This window comes from Pholis gunnellus, assembly GCF_910591455.1.
Source record: "Pholis gunnellus genome assembly, chromosome: 1".
Lineage (NCBI taxonomy): Eukaryota > Metazoa > Chordata > Actinopteri > Perciformes > Pholidae > Pholis > Pholis gunnellus.
Genome location: NC_136528.1, coordinates 212,122 through 234,752, shown reverse-complemented (window position 1 = coordinate 234,752; position 22,631 = coordinate 212,122). Strand labels below are relative to the sequence as shown.

The window sequence follows — 22,631 nt, the reverse complement described above, 5'->3', positions numbered from 1 at the left end:
CACAGAATATTCACAAAGTTATTCTTCACATTTAGAACCTGACTTTGGCCGATTATCATCGTTCACTAGTTTAGAGACGAAAGAGTTTAACTGATAAAGAAAAAGATTGTTAGTCTCCAGAAGACTTAGAGTACAACAAAACATCCTCATGGACTCCATGACGGTCTGGTCCTGAGGGGGGTCAGGAGGATCTGTGGAGGTCTGGTCCTGATGGGGTCAGGAGGATCTGTGGAGGTCTGGTCCTGATGGGGTCAGGAGGATCTGTCCCCATCAGAAGGTGCTCTGCAGCAGACAGTGGCAGCCACAGCCGGCCGGACACTCGTCCTGCCGGCGGAACCAGTCCATCATGTGGCTGGTGTGTCCTCCGTGTCCACAGCTCAGGCAGAAGTTGGAGGATCCTCTGACGGCCACGTGACAGATGGCGCACTGGAAGGTGAGTCGCTTACAGACGGCGCACTGAGTCCCACGAGCCTGACTACGACAGTGACAGCAGTAAACCCCGAACTCTGAGAGAGACCACGTAGAGTACAGCGTCACAGTACATCGCTATTACTAATGCTAATACACGACTAATACTACAACAGTCCGTTTACACCACTCTCACCACACCGACAGTCCGTTTACACCACTATCACCACACCGACAGTCCGTTTACACCACTCACACCACACCGACAGTCCGTTTACACCACTATCACCACACCGACAGTCCGTTTACACCACTATCACCACACCGACAGTCCGTTTACACCACTATCACCACACCGACAGTCCGTTTACACCACTCTCACCACACCGACAGTCCGTTTACACCACTATCACCACACCGACAGTCCGTTTACACCACTCACACCACACCGACAGTCCGTTTACACCACTATCACCACACCGACAGTCCGTTTACACCACTATCACCACACCGACAGTCCGTTTACACCACTATCACCACACCGACAGTCCGTTTACACCACTCTCACCACACCGACAGTCCGTTTACACCACTATCACCACACCGACAGTCCGTTTACACCACTCTCACCACACCGACAGTCCGTTTACACCACTCACACCACACCGACAGTCCGTTTACACCACTATCACCACACCGACAGTCCGTTTACACCACTCTCACCACCGACAGTCCGTTTACACCACTATCACCACACCGACAGTCCGTTTACACCACTATCACCACACCGACAGTCCGTTTACACCACTATCACCACACCGACAGTCCGTTTACACCACTATCACCACACCGACAGTCCGTTTACACCACTATCACCACACCGACAGTCCGTTTACACCACTCTCACACACACCGACAGTCCGTTTACACCACTCTCACCACACCGACAGTCCGTTTACACCACTCACACCACACCGACAGTCCGTTTACACCACTCACACCACACCGACAGTCCGTTTACACCACTATCACACCACCGACAGCCCGTTTACACCACTCTCACCACACCGACAGTCCGTTTACACCACTCACACCACACCGACAGTCCGTTTACACCACTCACACCACACCGACAGTCCGTTTACACCACTCTCACCACACCGACAGTCCGTTTACACCACTCTCACCACACCGACAGTCCGTTTACACCACTCTCACCACACCGACAGTCCGTTTACACCACTCTCACCACACCGACAGCCCGTTTACACCACTCTCACACCACCGACAGCCCGTTTACACCACTCTCCCGACAGCCCGTTTACACCACTCTCACACCACCGACAGCCCGTTTACACCACTCTCACCACACCGACAGCCCGTTTACACCACTCACACACACTAATACTCATGTTTACCGATTCCTTTGTGCGGTTCAGGAGGACACGAGGCGAACTTGAGCACGTCGGCTCTCTTCTCCCTCAGACCCCATCGGTGCAGGATTTCACCGTAACACTTCTTGAAGTCGTCAAACTGCAGCGTGTTTGCGGGGTCCAGCAGTCTGTGGAGAGAGACAGGAAATGACATCACGGTGACATCCCACCCATCTCCCGTCTCCTCCTCGTCTCCTTCTCGTCTCCTCGTCTCCTCACCTCTTGTTCATGTCGTGCTGCTCTCGCTCTCGTTCCCGCGGGTCGGTGTGACCCTGGTTGCCATGGCGATAGTCGTCAGGGGAGGACTCTCCCCAGGGGTTGCCGTGCTCAGAGTCTCGACCTGCAAAACGACAACAAAGCATCCAGTTTAACAGCGGCGCTGTGTGGGCGGGGCCTGGATGTGGGCGGGGCTTACCTGCGGTCCAGGTGGTGATGGAGTCAGAGGTGCTGGAGCACGAGCCCGAGGTGACGGAGCCGGACGTGTAGCTGGGCTGAGGGACGACACGCACGCATTATGACATCACTTCCTGTTCAGTATCGAGGACTCGCGCTAGCAGTGTTTGCGCTAAGCTAGGCTAACGTGATGGCGGCGAGCGGGACGTACGTATCGGGAGTGGTTGGAGGAGAAGACGGAGGAGCGAGCCGGATGAAGTCCGTACAGAGAGATGGAGTCTGGAGGCGGAGCCTGAGCTCTGAACACGCTGCACAGCATCGCCAGAGTCTGAACGTCACTCATGTGGCTGTAGTGGTCCAAGCTACACACACACACACACACACACACACACACACACACACACACACACACACACACACACACACACACACACACACACACACACACACACACTCCTGTGTGATCCTCACAGTACATGTAATATATAAAGTGTGTGTGTTTCGCTCTGATTAAAGGAAATGAACTCACAGCGTCTCCAGCAGGTGGCGTCCAAACGGGTGTCTGGCCCAGGGGGTCTCTGTGTCCGGGTCTGAGTCTGGACTCAGGTCCTGGCTGGTGGCTGCAGAGGCCAGAGCCCAGACCTGCAGAGACACCAGAGGACGGATCCTCAGCAGGTTCACTCACTCACATGTTATCAATAGAAACAGCTGTTAGCTACTTTAGGTTACCTTGGCGACGTCTCTGCGTCCGACCGTGAGCGACGCCGCCGCGTTCTTCTGACACGTGTCCTGGATGTCCTTCATGTTCAGACTGAGACACAAAGACGTTTAGAAACTACACACACTGCACCAATGGTGTTTTATTGTGAAGGGCAGAGCCTCCTTCCTGTGTCCTCACATGTAGCCGTCCCCCAGAGACTTGTGGACCGGAAGAAGACACGAGATCTCCTGAACGATCACTTTACCAGCAAGCTTGATGGCTCGACTCCCAAAGTCCTCTCGCTTAGTCTTGAACCGCCGGGACTTCTGATGGAGGGAGAGAGGGAGACACACACACAGAGAGAGAGAGAGAGAGAGAGAGAGAGAGAGAGAGAGAGAGAGAGAGAGAGAGAGAGAGAGAGAGAGAGAGAGAGAGAGAGAGAGAGAGAGAGAGAGAGAGAGAGAGAGAGAAGGCCAAAGGGGAGACAAAACACCACCTGATTAAAAGTGGTGTTGATGATGAATTATAAATGTAGAGACGGTTCACACAGCGAGACACTGACTGATGACACATCCTGGACAAACAGACTGAAGTTTTAAAGGTACTCTGTGTATTAATACCTTTGACTCTCCTCAGCTCCGCTAACGTAGCAAACACACAGTCTTCAGTGGAATTCATCCAGACGTTTAGTGCTGTACAAATTATATATAGATATATATATATCTATAGAGATCTATATATATATAGATATATATAGATATATATATCTATATATATATAGATCTATATATATATATATAGATCTAGATATATATATAGATCTATATATAGATTTATATATATATAGATCTATATATAGATCTATATATATATATAGATATATATACACACATGTTAGCTTATAATATATTTTTTTAATGGAGAGTTGCTATCATGAAGCCAATGATCCAAATAAAATGTATCAACATCACAGATTGTAACGCTTTTCTAAATATGGTTTTAACGTTAACGAGCAACACAACGCTGACTGCAGTTCAGCTAACGGCCACCGGTGTCACCGTAACGAGGGACGCATAGAGCTCTGGACTCTGATTGGTTGGTCATCACAGTGTTTGTGGAGCTCGCCGTGTGAAACAGGTTAGTCTTCAGTTCAATAACTCATACGAAGCCTGAACAGCCAAATTATCTCCAAAAAGGTTTAAAATGAATCAAATAAAACAGAAACTTACCTGCTGTCGTTAAACGTTAGTGAACATTAGAAGATTTAGATGCAGACAGGAAGTCATTTGTTCTGAATCTGGATGAGGACCACGTAGACTGAAGCTAAACTAACAGTAACCGCTAATGCTAGCCACTGTGCTAAATGCTACAGGAGGTTTATTCATGAGAGCGTCAATGACTGAGAACATTAAGTTACTACGAGAAGCTCTGAAGACTCTGTGAGCTTCATCATAAACCAGACCAGCAGAGAGCAGACTTTATACTTTAATAAAGATATTCTTTATAGAATCAGACCAAACATCTAAACCAGACCAGCAGAGAGCAGACTTTATACTTTAATAAAGATATTCTTTATAGAATCAGACCAAACATCTAAACCAGACCAGCAGAGAGCAGACTTTATACTTTAATAAAGATATTCTTTATAGAATCAGACCAAACATCTAAACCAGACCAGCAGAGAGCAGACTTTATACTTTAATAAAGATATTCTTTATAGAATCAGACCAAATGACCAACTACTGGATTTTATTGACCCAGAGCAGCGTCTGACAGGTTGTCTGAGGTAACTTGGTGTACAGCCTAAACTACTCGTTATTTGAGTGAGTTCCCTCTGGTTAACAGTTACAGTGTATCGGTCTAGAGCTTTTATTGTGAAAGGTTCCACTGGAATCATTTAGTAGACAAACTAAACGGATCAGATCCAGAACACATGAGGTCGCTCCGTTAGTCAGTCTGTTAGAATCATGAAGAGGACAGACAGACAGAGATCAGTACCGGCCAATCACAGAGGGTTTGGACCGACCAGCGGCGGGAGGCAGAGATTGGGGGCTTCTGATTGGAGGAGAATAGGAAGGAGAGGCCCACAGCAGCATGGGGGGGGGGGGGGGGGGGGGGGGGCAGGAGTTTGATCGGAGGACAACAACAACACAGGAAGGAATAAAAAAGGAAACAAATAAAAGCCCATCAGAGAGACGAGACGCTCCCCATTCCCAGTGCCCCTGAACTACCCGTGGGCTCAGTGTATTTATACATATACACATATACATATATATATATAGAGTCTATATATATGTATATGTATATGTACACACACACAAATATATATATATACACACACGTGTGTGAGTGTGTCTCACCCGTTCTTTGTAGTAGAAGGACGAGATGGACACGGTGTCTTTGTCCGAGCGCGTCGGGCTGCCGCTGTACAGACGCAGCGTGCTCTGAGACTCTGAACGCATCTTCATGGGAGTCAACACTCCGCTGTGATAGGCCGACAGAGCGGACAGCGACCTGGGGACGGACAACTGTTAGATAAACTAGTTCTGACTACTTCCTGTAAGCTTCACAATAAAAGCTCATCGATGTGGATTAAAGACACCTGTGTGTGTGTTTACCTGGGAGTGGGCTCAGTGGGCGGGGCCGAGCGGTGCATGGTGATTGGTCGGGTGAAGTAAACCAGACAGCCGGCGCCACAGAAACGAGCGCCGGAGGTCCGAGGGAACGGGATGTTAGCGTCCTAGAGACAAGAAAGATCATTAACTCGTTATGAGGACACAGACGTCCGTCTCCTGTCTCCTGTAGGTGTCTCCTGTCTCATGTCTCCTGTAGGTGTCTCCTGTCTCCTGTAGGTGTCTCATGTCTCCTGTAGGTGTCTCGTGTCTCCTGTAGGTGTCTCATGTGTCCTGTAGGTGTCTCATGTCTCCTGTAGGTGTCTCGTGTCTCCTGTAGGTGTCTCATGTGTCCTGTAGGTGTCTCATGTCTCCTGTAGGTGTCTCGTGTCTCCTGTCTCCTGTAGGTGTCTCCTGTCTCCTGTAGGTGTCTCATGTCTCATGTCTCCTGTAGGTGTCTCCTGTCTCCTGTAGGTGTCTCATGTCTCCTGTAGGTGTCTCGTGTCTCCTGTAGGTGTCTCATGTGTCCTGTAGGTGTCTCATGTCTCCTGTAGGTGTCTCGTGTCTCCTGTAGGTGTCTCATGTGTCCTGTAGGTGTCTCATGTCTCCTGTAGGTGTCTCGTGTCTCCTGTCTCCTGTAGGTGTCTCATGTCTCCTGTAGGTGTCTCATGTCTCCTGTAGGTGTCTCATGTCTCCTGTAGGTGTCTCATGTCTCATGTCTCCTGTAGGTGTCTCATGTCTCCTGTAGGTGTCTCATGTCTCCTGTAGGTGTCTCATGTCTCCTGTAGGTGTCTCGTGTCTCACGTCCTACCTGGTAGGACCCGTACGTGTTGGTGACCCGAGGGAACGCCTGCAGAGCCGGAGTGACGGGGTTGGACAGGACGAAGGGGCCGGAGACCGGACCGTCCTCCTGCGTCTGACGGACAGAAAGACATTATGAAGACAGAACCTTTGAGGACGTCCTCCGTGTCCTTCATGTCCAGCGTGTCCTCACCACGTCTGACTCCAGACAGGACACCAGCTGTCGGACACACGGCTCCAGACAGTTCTGGTTCCTCTTCACCTTCTGCAGAGACGTGTCGGTCAGGATCTGAACACAGAAACACAACAAAGTGTTTCAACACAGAACCGGTTAGAACCGGTGGAAACGGTGCGTTCAGGAGCGTCCGTACCTTCTGGATCTTGGTCTTGGTGGCGGACGGGATGGTCGTGGGCGAGACGAACTGGAAGGTGGGCGCGGCATTGTTGGGATACTGAGCGGGGAACTTGACCACCAGGTGAACCTGATGGCTGCCGAAGTGAGCCGACACCACGCAGCTCCGGTTCAACGCGTCCATCTGAACAGAACCACGACATTACGGGTTCTCTAATGGGTTCTCTAACGGGTTCTCTTATGGGTTCTCCTCCACAGCGATTAACTCACTAACAACATGAATGTGAAGCTGCTACTAAAATAAAATAAAACAACTGCTACATCTGTAAAACGTCAACGAGGGATTCAGGTGCTTTTATTTTGAAAAGGCAGATAATAGATTTAAATGATTAAAAACGTCTCCGTCTCACCTCCACGTCCACGTTCCTGATCTGAAGGTTCACCAAAGAAAACTCCTGCTGCAACGTCTGAGGGACACCTGAACCCACCACAGAGGACAGAGACCCGTCCTGATCTGAGGGACAGAGGACAGAGGACAGGGGACGGAGGACAGAGGACAGGGGACAGAGGACAGGGGACAGGGGACAGAGGACAGAGGACAGAGGACAGGGGACGGAGGACAGAGGACAGAGGACAGGGGACAGAGGACAGGGGACAGAGGACAGAGGACAGGGGACAGAGGACAGAGGACAGAGGACAGAGGACGGAGGACAGAGGACAGGGGACAGAGGACAGAGGACAGGGGACAGAGGACAGAGGACAGGGGACGGAGGACAGAGGACGGGGACAGAGGACAGGGGACAGAGGACAGAGGACAGAGGACGGGGGACGGGGGACAGAGGACGGGGGACAGAGGACGGGGGACAGAGGACGGGGGACAGAGGACAGAGGACAGGGGACGGGGGACAGAGGACAGAGGACGGGGGACAGAGGACGGGGGACAGAGGACAGAGGACAGGGGACAGAGGACAGAGGACAGGGGACAGAGGACAGAGGACGGAGGACAGAGGACAGAGGACAGGGGACAGAGGACAGAGGACAGAGGACAGGGGACGGAGGACAGAGGACAGAGGACAGGGGACAGAGGACAGGGGACAGAGGACAGAGGACAGGGGACAGAGGACAGAGGACAGAGGACAGGGGACGGAGGACAGAGGACAGGGGACAGAGGACAGAGGACAGGGGACAGAGGACAGAGGACAGGGGACGGAGGACAGAGGACGGGGACAGAGGACGGGGGACGGGGGACAGAGGACGGGGGACAGAGGACGGGGGACAGAGGACGGGGGACAGAGGACAGAGGACAGGGGACGGGGGACAGAGGACAGAGGACGGGGGACAGAGGACGGGGGACAGAGGACAGAGGACAGGGGACAGAGGACAGAGGACAGGGGACAGAGGACAGAGGACGGAGGACAGAGGACAGAGGACAGGGGACAGAGGACAGGGGACAGAGGACAGAGGACAGAGGACAGGGGACAGAGGACAGGGGACAGAGGACAGAGGACAGGGGACGGAGGACAGAGGACAGGGGACAGAGGACAGGGGACAGAGGACAGGGGACAGGGGACAGAGGACAGGGGACAGAGGACAGAGGACAGAGGACGGGGGACAGAGGACAGGGTTATTCTGATGATCATCACTGAGCTGTGCGTCCGGTTCGTTGGAACTCTTTGAGTCGTTCTCACCCTGCAGGTTCTCGGCAGCGAGGCCGACACTGAACTGACCGTCGGGCTCCTGAGACACCAGAGACTTCTCCGTCTCCACGGTGAGAGACATCCCGTCCACCAGCTCGTCCACCACGTCACTGATGCACAGCTACACAACAACAACAACAACATGCAGACATTAGGACACATGAGGGACAGGAGGACGTCTCTGAAGCTGCTCACGGACCTTCTGTAGCTGAGGATCCACCCTCCAGATCCTCAGGGTCTGGTCTCTGGACCACGTGACCAGCTGGTAGTCCTTGGAGCCTGTCAACAAACAAACAACGTCAACAACTGGACCATCAACAAACAAACAACACAACAACAACAACACAACGTCAGCTGACCAGTGAAACATGGCGCTCACATTGTTAGAGAGGAAGCAGCGTGGAAACATGTCTTAATCACAACATGTTACACTTCTGACCTTTAGCCTAGCTTAGCACAAAGACTGGAAGCCAAGGGAAACTGTTAGCCTAGCTCCACCCGTGTCATTAAGGGTCACCTTCTTTCTGCGGCCTCCACTGGAACTCCAGCACCACGTCGTCGTGTCCCACGAAGGCGTGAACCGGACTGTTGAGGTCCAGCGTGCTCCACAGCAGCAGACTGTTCTCCCTCCGGAGCTGAGGAACCATCACGGTGACCAGGCCGTTGGAGAACGGCTGTCGACACACAGAACACACAGAACACGCTCTGAACACACGACATGCATCAATACATCGATGTCTGCTGGTCCATCAAGAGGAGAATGTATGAAGCGTTAGACCTGATCTTCAGCTGTGGACTATGACTCTCTGTGTCTTTACTGGTTTCCTGTTGCAGGATGAGTGATGGTGCGTTTGAGGCTCACCGTGTATCGGGCCTTCCACACTGGAACCTGACAGGACAGGATGTTCAGGTACTTCCTGGGCTGTCGGAAATCCCAAAACTAAACACAGAGCAGGAGAGAGATTCAGAGAGCAGAAGTCTTCTGGTGTCCAGCTGATAGAGATCAACGTCTCTGCTCTTTGCTCTCTGATGTGGACGTTTGTTTTCCTCACCCTCACAGAGTTGTCCTGGCTGGACGTGGCGAGGACGAACTCGTTGTCGGGATGCCAGTCGAGGCCGTGGATCTTAGACAGGTGAGCCGCCAGGTACTCGGCCGCCGTGTTGGGTTTCTGTTAGAGAGGAGACACAAACAGTGACATCACGGATCCTCCAGATCATTTAGATCATTTAGATCCTCTAGATCCTCCAGATCCTTCAGATCCTTCAGATCATTTAGATCCTCCAGATCCTCTAGATTCTTTAGATCCTCTAGATCCTTCAGATCATTTAGATCCTCCAGATCCTCTAGATCAGTGGTCCCCAAACTACGGCCCGCGGGCCGGATGCGGCCCGCCTCCACATTTGGTCCGGCCCCCTGAACAATACCAGAGACGCATTATGATTTTTTTTCAGTCTGCACAATTAATCGAATTTTAATTGCGATCACGATTTTGGCTGCCACGATTAAATGAGCATGATCGTCTGCGATATTAACGTTTAAAATACGTGCTCTGCTACATATCAAATCTAACGCTTCCTGAATCAGCCAACCACCAGGGGGCGAACGAGATGAGCGCTGTCATGCGCGCACCCTGTAGAAGTAGAAGAGTAGAAGAAGTAGAAGAGCAGAGAGACGGGAGCTTGAAGGACGAGTACTTGTGCTTAATTTATTTACACGCCGTCATGTCATGTCTGTCACTACATGGTCGCGCGTTTTCAATTCCCCTGCTCTCTGTATCGCGCACGGCGGTGTTCCGCCCCGATCCGCGCGCACGATGCAACAGTCGCTCACCTGCGAGTAGCACGCACGTAGCACCCCCCCCCCCCCCCCCTCATAATCGTGCGGCCCTAGGTCAAACGATATGTTCAGTGATGTGGCCCTCACAGGAAGAAGTTTGGGGACCCCTGCTCTAGATCCTCCAGATCCTCTATATTCTTTAGATCCTCTAGATTCTTTAGATCCTCTAGATCCTTCAGCAGCTCATGCTGAGATCAGAATGAAACTCACTCTTTTGTCCCAGATCCGAACGTCTCCATCGTGACTGGACGCCAGCAGATTCTGGTTCTTCCGGTTCCACTTCACCTGAGACGCTCCGGCTGGAAGAGAAGAAGATCAACGGGTTAGAACTTCTTCAACGAACAGAATAGAAAACACTTCATTGATAAAAACAGGAAGCATTCAAACACAACAGGAGACGTTCTGATAGGCTGAGTCACTGACCAATCAGATCGGTTTATCGAGGAGTGAAGATGAAGAAGACTCACCAACAGCAGAGAGAGCCACGGTGGGTTTCCGAGTGTCTCTGTGGAGTCAACAAAGACGTCATTGTTGCAGGACGACATGCTAATGTCTTTACATCAGCTTTATGCTAATGATGCACGACATGCTAATGTCCAATATGCTAATGAGGCTTATATATATATACGTATATACAGACACACATGTATGTAAATGTGTCCTCCTCTCACCTGGTGTCCCAGATGTAGATGTATGTGTCCACTGAGCTGGTGACCAAGAACTCTGGTTCAAACCAGGACCAGTCCAGATCACTGAGGACATGAACACACCACAGTCATTGAACAGAGAGTCCTTGAACACATCACCGTGTCCAGAGGTGTGTTTGATTTAACCCTGTAGTTACCTGATGACCCGGGTGTGTCCCTGCAGAGACGTGTGAACTTCTCCACATCCGTTCCTCCAGGAGTAGAGATCCACCCTCTGGTTACTCTGAAGACAAACACACGGACGTTATTGTGTGTACTTTAGGAGCCTGTTTTCTTTGTCGTTAACAGCAGAACTCACTGAGGCAGCGAAGACGTGGGACTCTGATCTGTGAGGGTTCCACTGGACCGTCCCCACGTCCCATTTACTCTGACGCCCGATCTTACGCGGCGGTTCAGACGGAGCCTCCAGGTTCACCATGTACAGGAACCGGCGCCTGAGTTTGGAAACATCGAGTGTTACATGGTGACAGTGAAGGCGTCTCCATAAAGTTACAATGTTTACATGGTGACAGTGAAGGCGTCTCCATAAAGTTACTATGTTTACATGGTGACAGTGAAGGCCTCTCCATAAAGTTACAATGTTTACAGGGTGACAGTGAAGGCCTCTCCATAAAGTTACAATGTTTACAGGGTGACAGTGAAGGCGTCTCCGTAAAGTTACTATGTTTACAGGGTGACAGTGAAGGCCTCTCCATAAAGTTACAATGTTTACAGGGTGACAGTGAAGGCCTCTCCATAAAGTTACAATGTTTACAGGGTGACAGTGAAGGCGTCTCCGTAAAGTTACAATGTTTACAGGGTGACAGTGAAGGCCTCTCCATAAAGTTACAATGTTTACATGGTGACAGTGAAGGCCTCTCCATAAAGTTACAATGTTTACAGGGTGACAGTGAAGGCCTCTCCATAAAGTTACAATGTTTACAGGGTGACAGTGAAGGCGTCTCCGTAAAGTTACTATGTTTACAGGGTGACAGTGAAGGCATCTCCATAAAGTTACTATGTTTACAGGGTGACAGTGAAGGCATCTCCATAAAGTTACTATGTTTACATGGTGACAGTGAAGGCCTCTCCATAAAGTTACTATGTTTACAGGGTGACAGTGAAGGCATCTCCATAAAGTTACTATGTTTACAGGGTGACAGTGAAGGCATCTCCGTAAAGTTACTATGTTTACAGGGTGACAGTGAAGGCGTCTCCATAAAGTTACAATGTTTACAGGGTGACAGTGAAGGCGTCTCCATAAAGTTACTATGTTTACAGGGTGACAGTGAAGGCGTCTCCATAAAGTTACTATGTTTACAAGGTGACAGTGAAGGCGTCTCCGTAAAGTTACTATGTTTACAGGGTGACAGTGAAGGCATCTCCGTAAAGTTACTATGTTTACAGGGTGACAGTGAAGGCGTCTCCATAAAGTTACTATGTTTACAGGGTGACAGTGAAGGCATCTCCGTAAAGTTACTATGTTTACAGGGTGACAGTGAAGGCGTCTCCATAAAGTTACTATGTTTACAGGGTGACAGTGAAGGCATCTCCGTAAAGTTACTATGTTTACAGGGTGACAGTGAAGGCGTCTCCATAAAGTTACTATGTTTACAGGGTGACAGTGAAGGCATCTCCGTAAAGTTACTATGTTTACAGGGTGACAGTGAAGGCGTCTCCATAAAGTTACTATGTTTACAGGGTGACAGTGAAGGCATCTCCGTAAAGTTACTATGTTTACAGGGTGACAGTGAAGGCGTCTCCATAAAGTTACTATGTTTACAGGGTGACAGTGAAGGCGTCTCCATAAAGTTACTATGTTTACAGGGTGACAGTGAAGGCGTCTCCGTAAAGTTACTATGTTTACAGGGTGACAGTGAAGGCATCTCCGTAAAGTTACTATGTTTACAGGGTGACAGTGAAGGCCTCTCCATAAAGTTACTATGTTTACAGGGTGACAGTGAAGGCCTCTCCATAAAGTTACAATGTTTACATGGTGACAGTGAAGGCGTCTCCGTAAAGTTACTATGTTTACAGGGTGACAGTGAAGGCATCTCCGTAAAGTTACTATGTTTACAGGGTGACAGTGAAGGCATCACTGTCTTCAGTCTAAACTAAAGGACACTATAAACTCTTGTGGTGCATTCAGGTGAAATCAACTTACCCGGACAGAACGGCGTGTGAACCCAGACAGTCCACTGACATGGCGGTGGCCTGAAACCACAGAAGAAGAAGAGATTAAAGAAAACATAAATAAAGGTGCAGAAGAAGAAGGTTGGTCTGAAAGATGCAGAGAACTTTATTTATCTCCTTGTCAGCTAACTCTTTAATTATTGTGTAAAACTACTCTGTTACAGTAGAAGTACTAATACCACACTGTAAAATACTACTTTGTTAAAAAAAATGAATGAATATCTGTTGATGATCGGACTGATATTACTTAAATAATAATAATATATAACACAAAACTACTTTTTAAAGTAATTAACTTATTTTATGAACTAGATCTAATCGAACAACTTTCCTGATTATTTAATTGATGCACAACTCTAAATATTAATAAATAAATATATTAAAGTGAGTCAGGAGTCCGGAGCTTTCGCTCATCGTTACCTGGGCATCTCTAAACTCCACCACCACATTCTCGCTGCTCCAGCGGGCCGCCATCTTGCTTCTTCTTCCACTGTCAACAAGACGTCACGTGATCCTAATGACACGTGACGACTTCTTCACGAGCCCTTTGGAAAAAAAGGTAAAATGGCTTTAGTGAATAATTAACAACAACAAATATTAACAACAAAATTAAAGAAAAAACTATTTTAGTAAAAGAAAAATTTCATTTAATAAACATTTATGATTGTAGACGGATACACCTAAAACAATGTGCTTTCTAAATAAGCTGACCCTCTTTACATGCGTAGTGAGGAGTTCATGAACGCACCGTGCTCTCTTTGTCACGAGACTCTTTTCCTTTCTTCTGATTGGTCGCTCCAGTTTCCGGTCAAATATATCCAAAATGGCGTCTACCCTGGTGGCGCATGTCGTCGCGGATGCTGGAGCGTTTTTAAAGAAAGCTCCGCTGCAGGTGAGTTTTTAATAAATACGTTAATCAATAAAGTGACGTCAGTTAGCGTGACGTCGGTCCGGCCGCTGTCCGGTAACGAGACCGGAGAGAAGGCCCTCTGCTCCGGACTGATGGACACCAGACTGACATTAAATACTCTTAAATACATCTACATTTAATATTCACCTTTATTTAAAACATGTTCCTTTCGTTACCTCAGTATTACACGTCACTTCCGCTGAGTATGAGCGAGGAGATGATGCACAGAGAACATGGGTGTTGCCATGGTGATCAGCTCTTCAGTCACTCTGTGGAGAAGCTGTATCACTTCTGTCACCATAACAGTCTATGGTCACCGTGATGGTCTGTGGTCACATGACAGTCTATGGTCACCGTGACAGTCTGTGGTCACCGTGACAGTCTATGGTCACATGACGGTCTGTGGTCACCATAACAGTCTATGGTCACCGTGACAGTCTGTGGTCACAATAACAGTCTATGGTCACCGTGATGGTCTGTGGTCACATGACAGTCTGTGGTCACCGTGACAGTCTATGGTCACATGACGGTCTGTGGTCACAATAACAGTCTATGGTCACCGTGACGGTCTGTGGTCACAATAACAGTCTGTGGTCACCATGACGGTCTGTGGTCACGTGACGGTCTGTGGTCACCGTGACATTCTGTGGTCACAGTGACGGTCTGTGGTCACCGTGACGGTCTGTGGTCACAGTGACGGTCTGTGGTCACAGTGACGGTCTGTGGTCACCGTGACATTCTGTGGTCACAGTGACAGTCTGTGGTCACAGTGACGGTCTGTGGTCACCGTGACATTCTGTGGTCACAGTGACGGTCTGTGGTCACCGTGACGGTCTGTGGTCACGTGACGGTCTGTGGTCACGTGACAGTCTGTGGTCACCGTGACAGTCTGTGGTCACCGTGACATTCTGTGGTCACCGTGACATTCTGTGGTCACCGTGACATTCTGTGGTCACCGTGACGGTCTGTAGTCACAGTGACGGTCTGTGGTCACAGTGGCCGTTTGTGGTCCCCATGACAGTCTGTGGTCACAGTGACAGTCTGTGGTCACCGTGACATTCTGTGGTCACCGTGACAGTCTGTAGTCACAGTGACGGTCTGTGGTCACATGACGGTCTGTGGTCACCGTGACACCTGTAGGCTAAGGTCATCTGTAGGTCAAGGTCACCTGGAGGTCCTTCTGTTAGGTTTATTCATGTTAAGACGGAGTAGATCTGTTTTATTATATTATTTATTGAATAGTCACAGTTCGGTCTGTTGGTTTTTTGTTGCAGGATATCGGAAGCAACATCTACACACTGAGAGATGTGGTCAACGAGATCAGAGACAAACCCACCAGGAAGAGTCTGGCTGTCCTACCGTACCAGCTGGTCTTTAAGGAGCCTCATCCTGAACATGTTAGACTGGGTAAACTAAACCTGAACACGTCAGACTGGGTAAACTAAACTAAACCTGAACACGTCAGTCTGGATAAACTAACCTGAACACGTCAGACTGGATAAACTAAACTAAACCTGAACACGTCAGACTGGATAAACTAAACTAAACCTGAACACGTCAGACTGGATAAACTAAACTAAACCTGAAGACGTCAGACTGGATGAACTAAACTAAACCTGAACACGTCAGACTGGATAAACTAAACTAAACCTGAACACGTCAGACTGGATAAACTAAACTAAACCTGAAGACGTCAGACTGGATAAACTAAACTAAACCTGAAGACGTCAGACTGGATGAACTAAACTAAACCTGAACACGTCAGACTGGATAAACTAAACTAAACCTGAACACGTCAGACTGGATAAACTAAACTAAACCTGAAGACGTCAGACTGGATAAACTAAACTAAACCTGAACACGTCAGACTGGATGAACTAAACTAAACCTGAACACGTCAGACTGGATAAACTAAACTAAACCTGAACACGTCAGACTGGATAAACTAAACCTGAAGACGTCAGACTGGATAAACTAAACTAAACCTGAACATGTCAGACTGGATAAACTAAACCTGAAGACGTCAGACTGGATAAACTAAACTAAACCTGAACATGTCAGACTGGATAAACTAAACTAAACCTGAACACGTCAGACTGGATAAACTAAATTAAACCTGAACATGTCAGACTGGATAAACTAAACTAAACCTGAACATGTCAGACTGGATAAACTAAACTAAACCTGAACACGTCAGACTGGATAAACTAAACCTGAACACGTCAGACTGGATAAGCTAAACTAAACCTGAACACGTCAGACTGGATAAACTAAACCTGAACACGTCAGACTGGATGAACTAAACTAAACCTCAACAGGTTAGACTGGATAAACTAAACTAAACCTGAACACGTCAGACTGGATAAACTAAACCTGAACACGTCAGACTGGATAAGCTAAACTAAACCTGAACACGTCAGACTGGATGAACTAAACTAAACCTCAACAGGTTAGACTGGATAAACTAAACTAAACCTGAACACGTCAGACTAGATAAACTAAACTAAACCTGAACACGTCAGACTAGATAAACTAAACTAAACCTGAACACGTCAGACTAGATAAACTAAACTAAACTAAACCTGAACACGTCAGACTAGATAAACTAAACTAAACCTGAACACGTCAGACTAGATAAACTAAACTAAACCTGAACACGTCAGACTAGATAAACTAAACTAAACCTGAACACGTCAGACTAGATAAACTAAACTAAACCTGAACACGTCAGACTAGATAAACTAAACTAAACCTGAGGTCTGGTGTCTCTTTTCTTCCTGTGTCTTGTCTCAGTGACCGAGTTCTCTAAGAAGACCGGAGACTACCCGAGTCTTTCCGCCACAGACATCAAAGTTCTGGCTCTGACCTACCAGCTGGAGCTGGAACATGTTGGTTCTGAACACCTGAAGAAGGAGCCGGAGGTCAAGGTACCTGAGACATCACGCTTTTAGGATCGCAACGAATGACGGCACGTATGAGCCTCAAGAATGAGCTAAGAAAGTTATCGGAAAGATTAACGTGAGACAACATCCGGTTTCTTCAAACGAACATCCGGTTTTCAGAATAAGATGCCAACAAAGTATGAATTATATTCACATTAAGTATAAAACATGCTGCCTGCGTCTCGTGAGGGAAAATACACCTAAATTGTGCGTAAAGTGTCTTTATTCTTTGATCGCTGGGTAACCGTCATCACCTCTGAGTTACAGCATGATAGTGATGAAGAGTAGAGCTGCATTCACATGCTCTGAAACATGTTGTTCATGTTGCACAGCAGTGGAACGTTTCACATGACGTCAGCACACTGAGCACAGATAGTGAAGAGATAGAACTGCTGCTGTGTAAAGGGAATACTGCTGTTAAAAGCACCTGATTATAGCAATACTTTTAAAATAATACACAACTTTTGAATTCATTATTGAACTTCGCTATAACAATGCGATTAATCGCACAAAATCCATGCGATTAATCACGATTAAAAATTGTAATCGTTGCCCAGCACTAATTTATACGTGTATATGTGTGTGTGTGTGTGTGTGTGTGTGTGTGTGTGTGTGTGTGTGTGTGTGTGTGTGTGTGTGTATATATATACACATACAATATATATATATATTTTCTGTCTCAGGTTGATATCCACAGCACACAGCGACACCCAGAGACTCCCGTTAACGTAGCAGGATTCCACTTCCCCTCCAAGGTAAAAGTCTTCCTTCTCATAGAAAATCAAGATAAAGCCTCAAACATCATTTGGGGACATTTTCCAGTTTATAATTTCCTCGACGTTCCTTCAGAAACATGTGGACAGTTTGAACGTCCAACAGACGGAGACATCAAACGGTGACGAGTTCAACAGCTTCCAGTTCTGGAGAGAACCGCTACCGTCCATCGACAGAGACCTGCTGGTTCTACTGGTGAGTCTGACCATGAGGAAGTCTGTCTACATCCTCATGTCTTCACTTCCTCATGTCTTCACGTCCTCATGTCTTCACATCTTCATGTCCTCGCAGCGTTCCGTCCATGTGCTCATGTCCTTGTAGACTTCAGTCCATGTCCTCGTGTCCACTCATAGAAACCTGTCTGTCCATTTCTTCTTGTGCTGGACAATTCAAACTAGAAACAACTCATTGATCATCAACAGTGTTTATAGTTAGTAACAGTTCAGGAGACATTTTGACTTCTCAGAGCAGGAAAAGCACAATAAATAAACTGAACCCTCTCCAAAGTCTCCTCACTGTAAACGTAACGTCTGGTGTCGTCCCGGCTCCTCCAGGATCCTGTGGAGGTTTTAAACCCAAAGATCAAAAGGAACCAGACGAGCACACAGACGTCTTCTGCTGACGATGACGAGTTCAACACCTTCCAGTTCTGGAGAGACCCGCTGGCGTCCATCGACGAGTGTCTGCTGGAAATACTGGTGAGTTTACCAGACCTGATGCTTCAGGATCTGAGCTCATTCAGAACAAAGGGAGCGTTTGGTGTCATGTGACTTCTCTACAGCACTAAATAGACCAATCACGGGCCGCCTACTACAGACCAATCCATAGACCAATCACGGGCCGCCTACTACAGACCAATCCATAGACCAATCACGGGCCGCCTACTACAGACTAATCCATAGACCAATCACGGGCCGCCTACTACAGACTAATCCATAGACCAATCACGGGCCGCCTACTACAGACTAATCCATAGACCAATCACAGGCCGCCTACTACAGACTAATCCATAGACCAATCACGGGCCGCCTACTACAGACTAATCCATAGACCAATCACGGGCCGCCTACTACAGACTAATCCATAGACCAATCACGGGCCGCCTACTACAGACCAATCCATAGACCAATCACGGGCCGCCTACTACAGACTAATCCATAGACCAATCACGGGCCGCCTACTACAGACTAATCCATAGACCAATCACGGGCCGCCTACTACAGACCAATCCATAGACCAATACGTTTTATAGTCGGTGTTCTAATCAAGTGTTTGTTAATGTGTTTGTTAACGTGTGTCTATTAACGTGTCTATTAACATGTGTCTGTTCACATGTTTATTAACGCTTGTTTATTAACGCTTGTTTATTACCGAATGTTTATTAACATGTTTATTCACATGTTTATTCACATGTTTATTTACATGTTTATTAACATGTTTATTCACATGTTTATTTACATGTTTATTAACACTTGTTTGTGTCTATTAACGTGTCTATTAACATGTGTCTGTTCACATGTTTATTAACGCTTGTTTATTAACGCTTGTTTATTACCGAATGTTTATTAACATGTTTATTCACATGTTTATTCACATGTTTATTTACATGTTTATTAACATGTTTATTCACATGTTTATTTACATGTTTATTAACACTTGTTTATTAACATGTTTATTTACATGTTTATTAACGCTTGTTTATTAATGCATGTTCATTCACATGTTTTTCACATGTTTATTTACATGTTTATTAACACTTGTTTATTAACATGTTTATTTACATGTTTATTAACGCTTGTTTATTAATGCATGTTCATTCACATGTTTATTTACATGTTTATTAACGCTTGTTTATTAACATGTTTTTCACATGTTTATTAACGCTTGTTTATTTACATGTTTATTAACGCTTGTTTATTAATGCATGTTCATTCACATGTTTTTCACATGTTTATTTACATGTTTATTAACGCTTGTTTATTAACATGTTTTTCACATGTTTATTTACATGTTTATTAACGCTTGTTTATTTACATGTTTATTAACGCTTGTTTATTTACATGTTTATTAACGCTTGTTTATTAACATGTTCATTTACATGTTTATTAAGCTAAGAGTAAACAGACTCCAAACACTAATACCGTGTTCGCGGCGCGAATCGCGTTAATCGCGTCATCTGCGCCGCCGGTCTCTCCGGGGACTATTCGTGTTCATTCGCGTGAATCGCGCTGGACGTGCCGGAGAGGGGGCGTGGCTTATTGCCCTGAAAGCCGTTCAACTGTCCGCCATCAACCGTGGAAAAAATAATATGGTTTACACACACACACATGTATACACATAGTCTGGTCTCTACCGATATGAGGGATCGTAGCTCTGGGTGAACATGGACGGCTACAGTATTTATTTCCTGATTCACGGCAGGACGTCAGCGATGACAGGAGAAACATCTCAACGCTGATAGGCTATCGCGCCACAGCGTCACGCCATTTTTTCCCCCGAAGTTTAAAAATTTCAACTTACGCGTTGGGGGCGATTCGCCGTTTGACGCAAATTCGCGCCGCGCTAAACGCGCCCCACCATCGCAAATTCACGTCACTCCAGTCTCATCGCGTCTGTGCATAGACTTTGTATGTAATCTACTCGCGCCGCGTTTGGTGTGAACACGGCATCAGAGGTAACGCTGTGGTCTGAAGGAATTATTCCACATTTCATATGTAACATATAAACATCGTACTGATTAATAATAAAATGATCTAATAATATAAACTTATTACTGATAATATATCAATAAATGTTGATGTCTGTAGAAAGTGGACAAGGTCTCCACATCAGAGGTCAGGTTGGACATATCGCTGCAGACAGAGGACCAATCAGACGAAGACAAAGAGAACGAGCCTGAAGACCATGATGAAGATAATGATGATGATGGTGGAGGATGGATCACTCCTGGGAACATCAAACAGGTGAAGATGGACTCTGCTGATTGGACGGCTCCTGCTGATGTCCAAGTGGGATGTCTGACCACCGACTTCGCCATGCAGGTAATTGTAGGTCAAGGTCACCTGTAGGTCTTTCATGGTAGTTAAGACGGAGTAGATCTGTTTAATTATATAGAAATACATTTTTTAATAAACATATTTATTAACACGTCAAGTATGTTTATTAACGTGTGTTTATTAATTGTGTTTATTATCATATTAAACAAAGAAAAGCATAAAATGCTTGAAATATGACTCCAATAATCGGTTATTGATGATGTGATTGATTAACCCTTTCATCTGATCCTCTGTTGTTCCAGAACGTTCTCATTCAGATCGGTCTTCATGTTCTGTCTGTTAACGGGATGCTGATCAAACAGGCGAGGAACTACATCCTGAGATGTCACGCCTGCTTCAGGTGAGTCCAGTTCACCTGAGACCAGAACCTGAAACCTGAGGACCAGAACCTAGTGTTGATAGAACCCTGAGGACCAGAGAGTCTCTGGACCAGGTCTTTAATGTGGATGTGGTCTAACTTTCAGGACCACCAGCATCATGAACAAAGTGTTCTGTCCTCACTGTGGAAACCCGACTCTGAAGAAACTCGCTGTGACGGTCGGCGAGGACGGAAGCACCAAGATGCACTTCTCTAAGAACCCCAAAGTCCTGAACCCAAGAGGGCTGAGGGTGAGACACACACACTCTCTCCTGTAGCACTAGATATTCATATAAAAACTAAATAAATGCAGTAAAAAGACATGTAGTGAAGTATAAAGTAGCAGTAGGTGGAACAGTACATCAGATTTGAGCGCGGTACTTGTACCTGATGACAGTACTGTAGTACTTGTAGCCATGTCTCATGTGTTCATCATGGAGGTAAACACAGCGGACTATAGAGTACTTGTACCCGACGACTGTAGTTCTTGTACCCGACGACTGTAGTTCTTGTACCCGACGACTGTAGTACTTGTACCCGACGACTGTAGTTCTTGTACCCGACGACTGTAGTGCTTGTACCCGACGACTGTAGTTCTTGTACCCGACGACTGTAGTACTTGTACCCGACGACTGTAGTTCTTGTACCCGACGACTGTAGTGCTTGTACCCGACGACTGTAGTTCTTGTACCCGACGACTGTAGTACTTGTACCCGACGACTGTAGTTCTTGTACCAGACGACTGTAGTACTTGTACCCGACGACTGTAGTACTTGTACCCGACGACTGTAGTTCTTGTACCCGACGACTGTAGTACTTGTACCCGACGACTGTAGTTCTTGTACCAGACGACTGTAGTTCTTGTACCCGACGACTGTAGTTCTTGTACCCGACGACTGTAGTTCTTGTACCCGACGACTGTAGTTCTTGTACCAGACGACTGTAGTACTTGTACCTGATGTACCATGTGTCTCATGTGTTCCAGCACCCTCTACCTCGGCCTCATGGAGGTAAACACAGTAACAACCCTCAGCTGGTGGAGGACCAGAGCTTCCCCCAGCAGAGACTGTCCCGTAAAGCCCGTCAGAAGACCGACGTCCTGGACCCGGACTACGAGGCCGGAGGGTCCCCCTTCTGCCAGAACGACGTCTACAGCCGAGCCGCCAACCTGCAGATCAGAGACGGGCGCTGTGGCGGCGGAAGGGGGCGGAGCAACCCAAACTCCGCCCACAAGAAGTTTGTGAAGAAGAAGTGAGCGATTGATTTGGACTCCTGAAGACCAGGACCTGGAGGACCTCCAGGTCCAAACTAAAGAGTCCTATCTGAAGCACGAAGAACATACACGGTCCTTTAAACAGAAAACTTGTCACATTAATGTTTATGTATCGAATCTACTATAATAAATATGATCTCATGACTTCTCTTTATTCTTAAAACATGAATCTATTATAAATATCTCATAACTTCTTTATTCTTATA

The 22,631-nt window shown here is 47.1% G+C and overlaps 2 protein-coding genes across 5 annotated transcripts; one reads left to right on the top strand and one right to left on the bottom strand.

The window, feature by feature from the left end:
- Positions 1-192: 192 nt before the first annotated feature.
- wdr59 (WD repeat domain 59) lies at positions 193-13,596 on the bottom strand (the record flags this gene model as incomplete). 4 transcript variants are annotated; one of them, XM_079159562.1, is made up of 27 exons in its annotated part: positions 13,533-13,596; positions 13,084-13,133; positions 11,239-11,374; positions 11,078-11,163; positions 10,905-10,985; positions 10,701-10,738; positions 10,444-10,532; positions 9,449-9,565; positions 9,259-9,336; positions 8,914-9,070; positions 8,596-8,675; positions 8,388-8,517; positions 7,110-7,213; positions 6,719-6,883; positions 6,541-6,636; positions 6,358-6,462; positions 5,553-5,674; positions 5,295-5,448; positions 4,933-4,989; positions 3,133-3,260; positions 2,964-3,045; positions 2,764-2,876; positions 2,446-2,596; positions 2,257-2,332; positions 2,061-2,181; positions 1,827-1,969; positions 193-506 (listed from the first exon to the last, which is right to left on the bottom strand). In XM_079159562.1, exons 1-27 carry the CDS (start codon positions 13,584-13,586, stop codon positions 271-273), a joined length of 2,949 nt encoding a protein of 982 aa, XP_079015688.1. In that variant the 5' UTR covers positions 13,587-13,596. The 4 variants fall into 4 exon arrangements, with proteins under 4 accessions (XP_079015688.1, XP_079015687.1, XP_079015689.1 ...); XM_079159561.1 differs by having other exon boundaries at positions 2,061-2,332; XM_079159563.1 differs by lacking the exon at positions 4,933-4,989.
- Positions 13,597-13,918: 322 nt separating this feature from the next.
- Positions 13,919-22,564, top strand: nob1 (NIN1 (RPN12) binding protein 1 homolog). The gene is made up of 10 exons (XM_079164340.1): positions 13,919-14,004; positions 15,297-15,429; positions 16,816-16,949; positions 17,648-17,719; positions 17,814-17,933; positions 18,293-18,436; positions 20,546-20,779; positions 21,037-21,134; positions 21,259-21,403; positions 22,138-22,564. Exons 1-10 carry the CDS (start codon positions 13,936-13,938, stop codon positions 22,405-22,407), a joined length of 1,419 nt encoding a protein of 472 aa, XP_079020466.1. The 5' UTR covers positions 13,919-13,935; the 3' UTR covers positions 22,408-22,564.
- Positions 22,565-22,631: the final 67 nt, after the last annotated feature.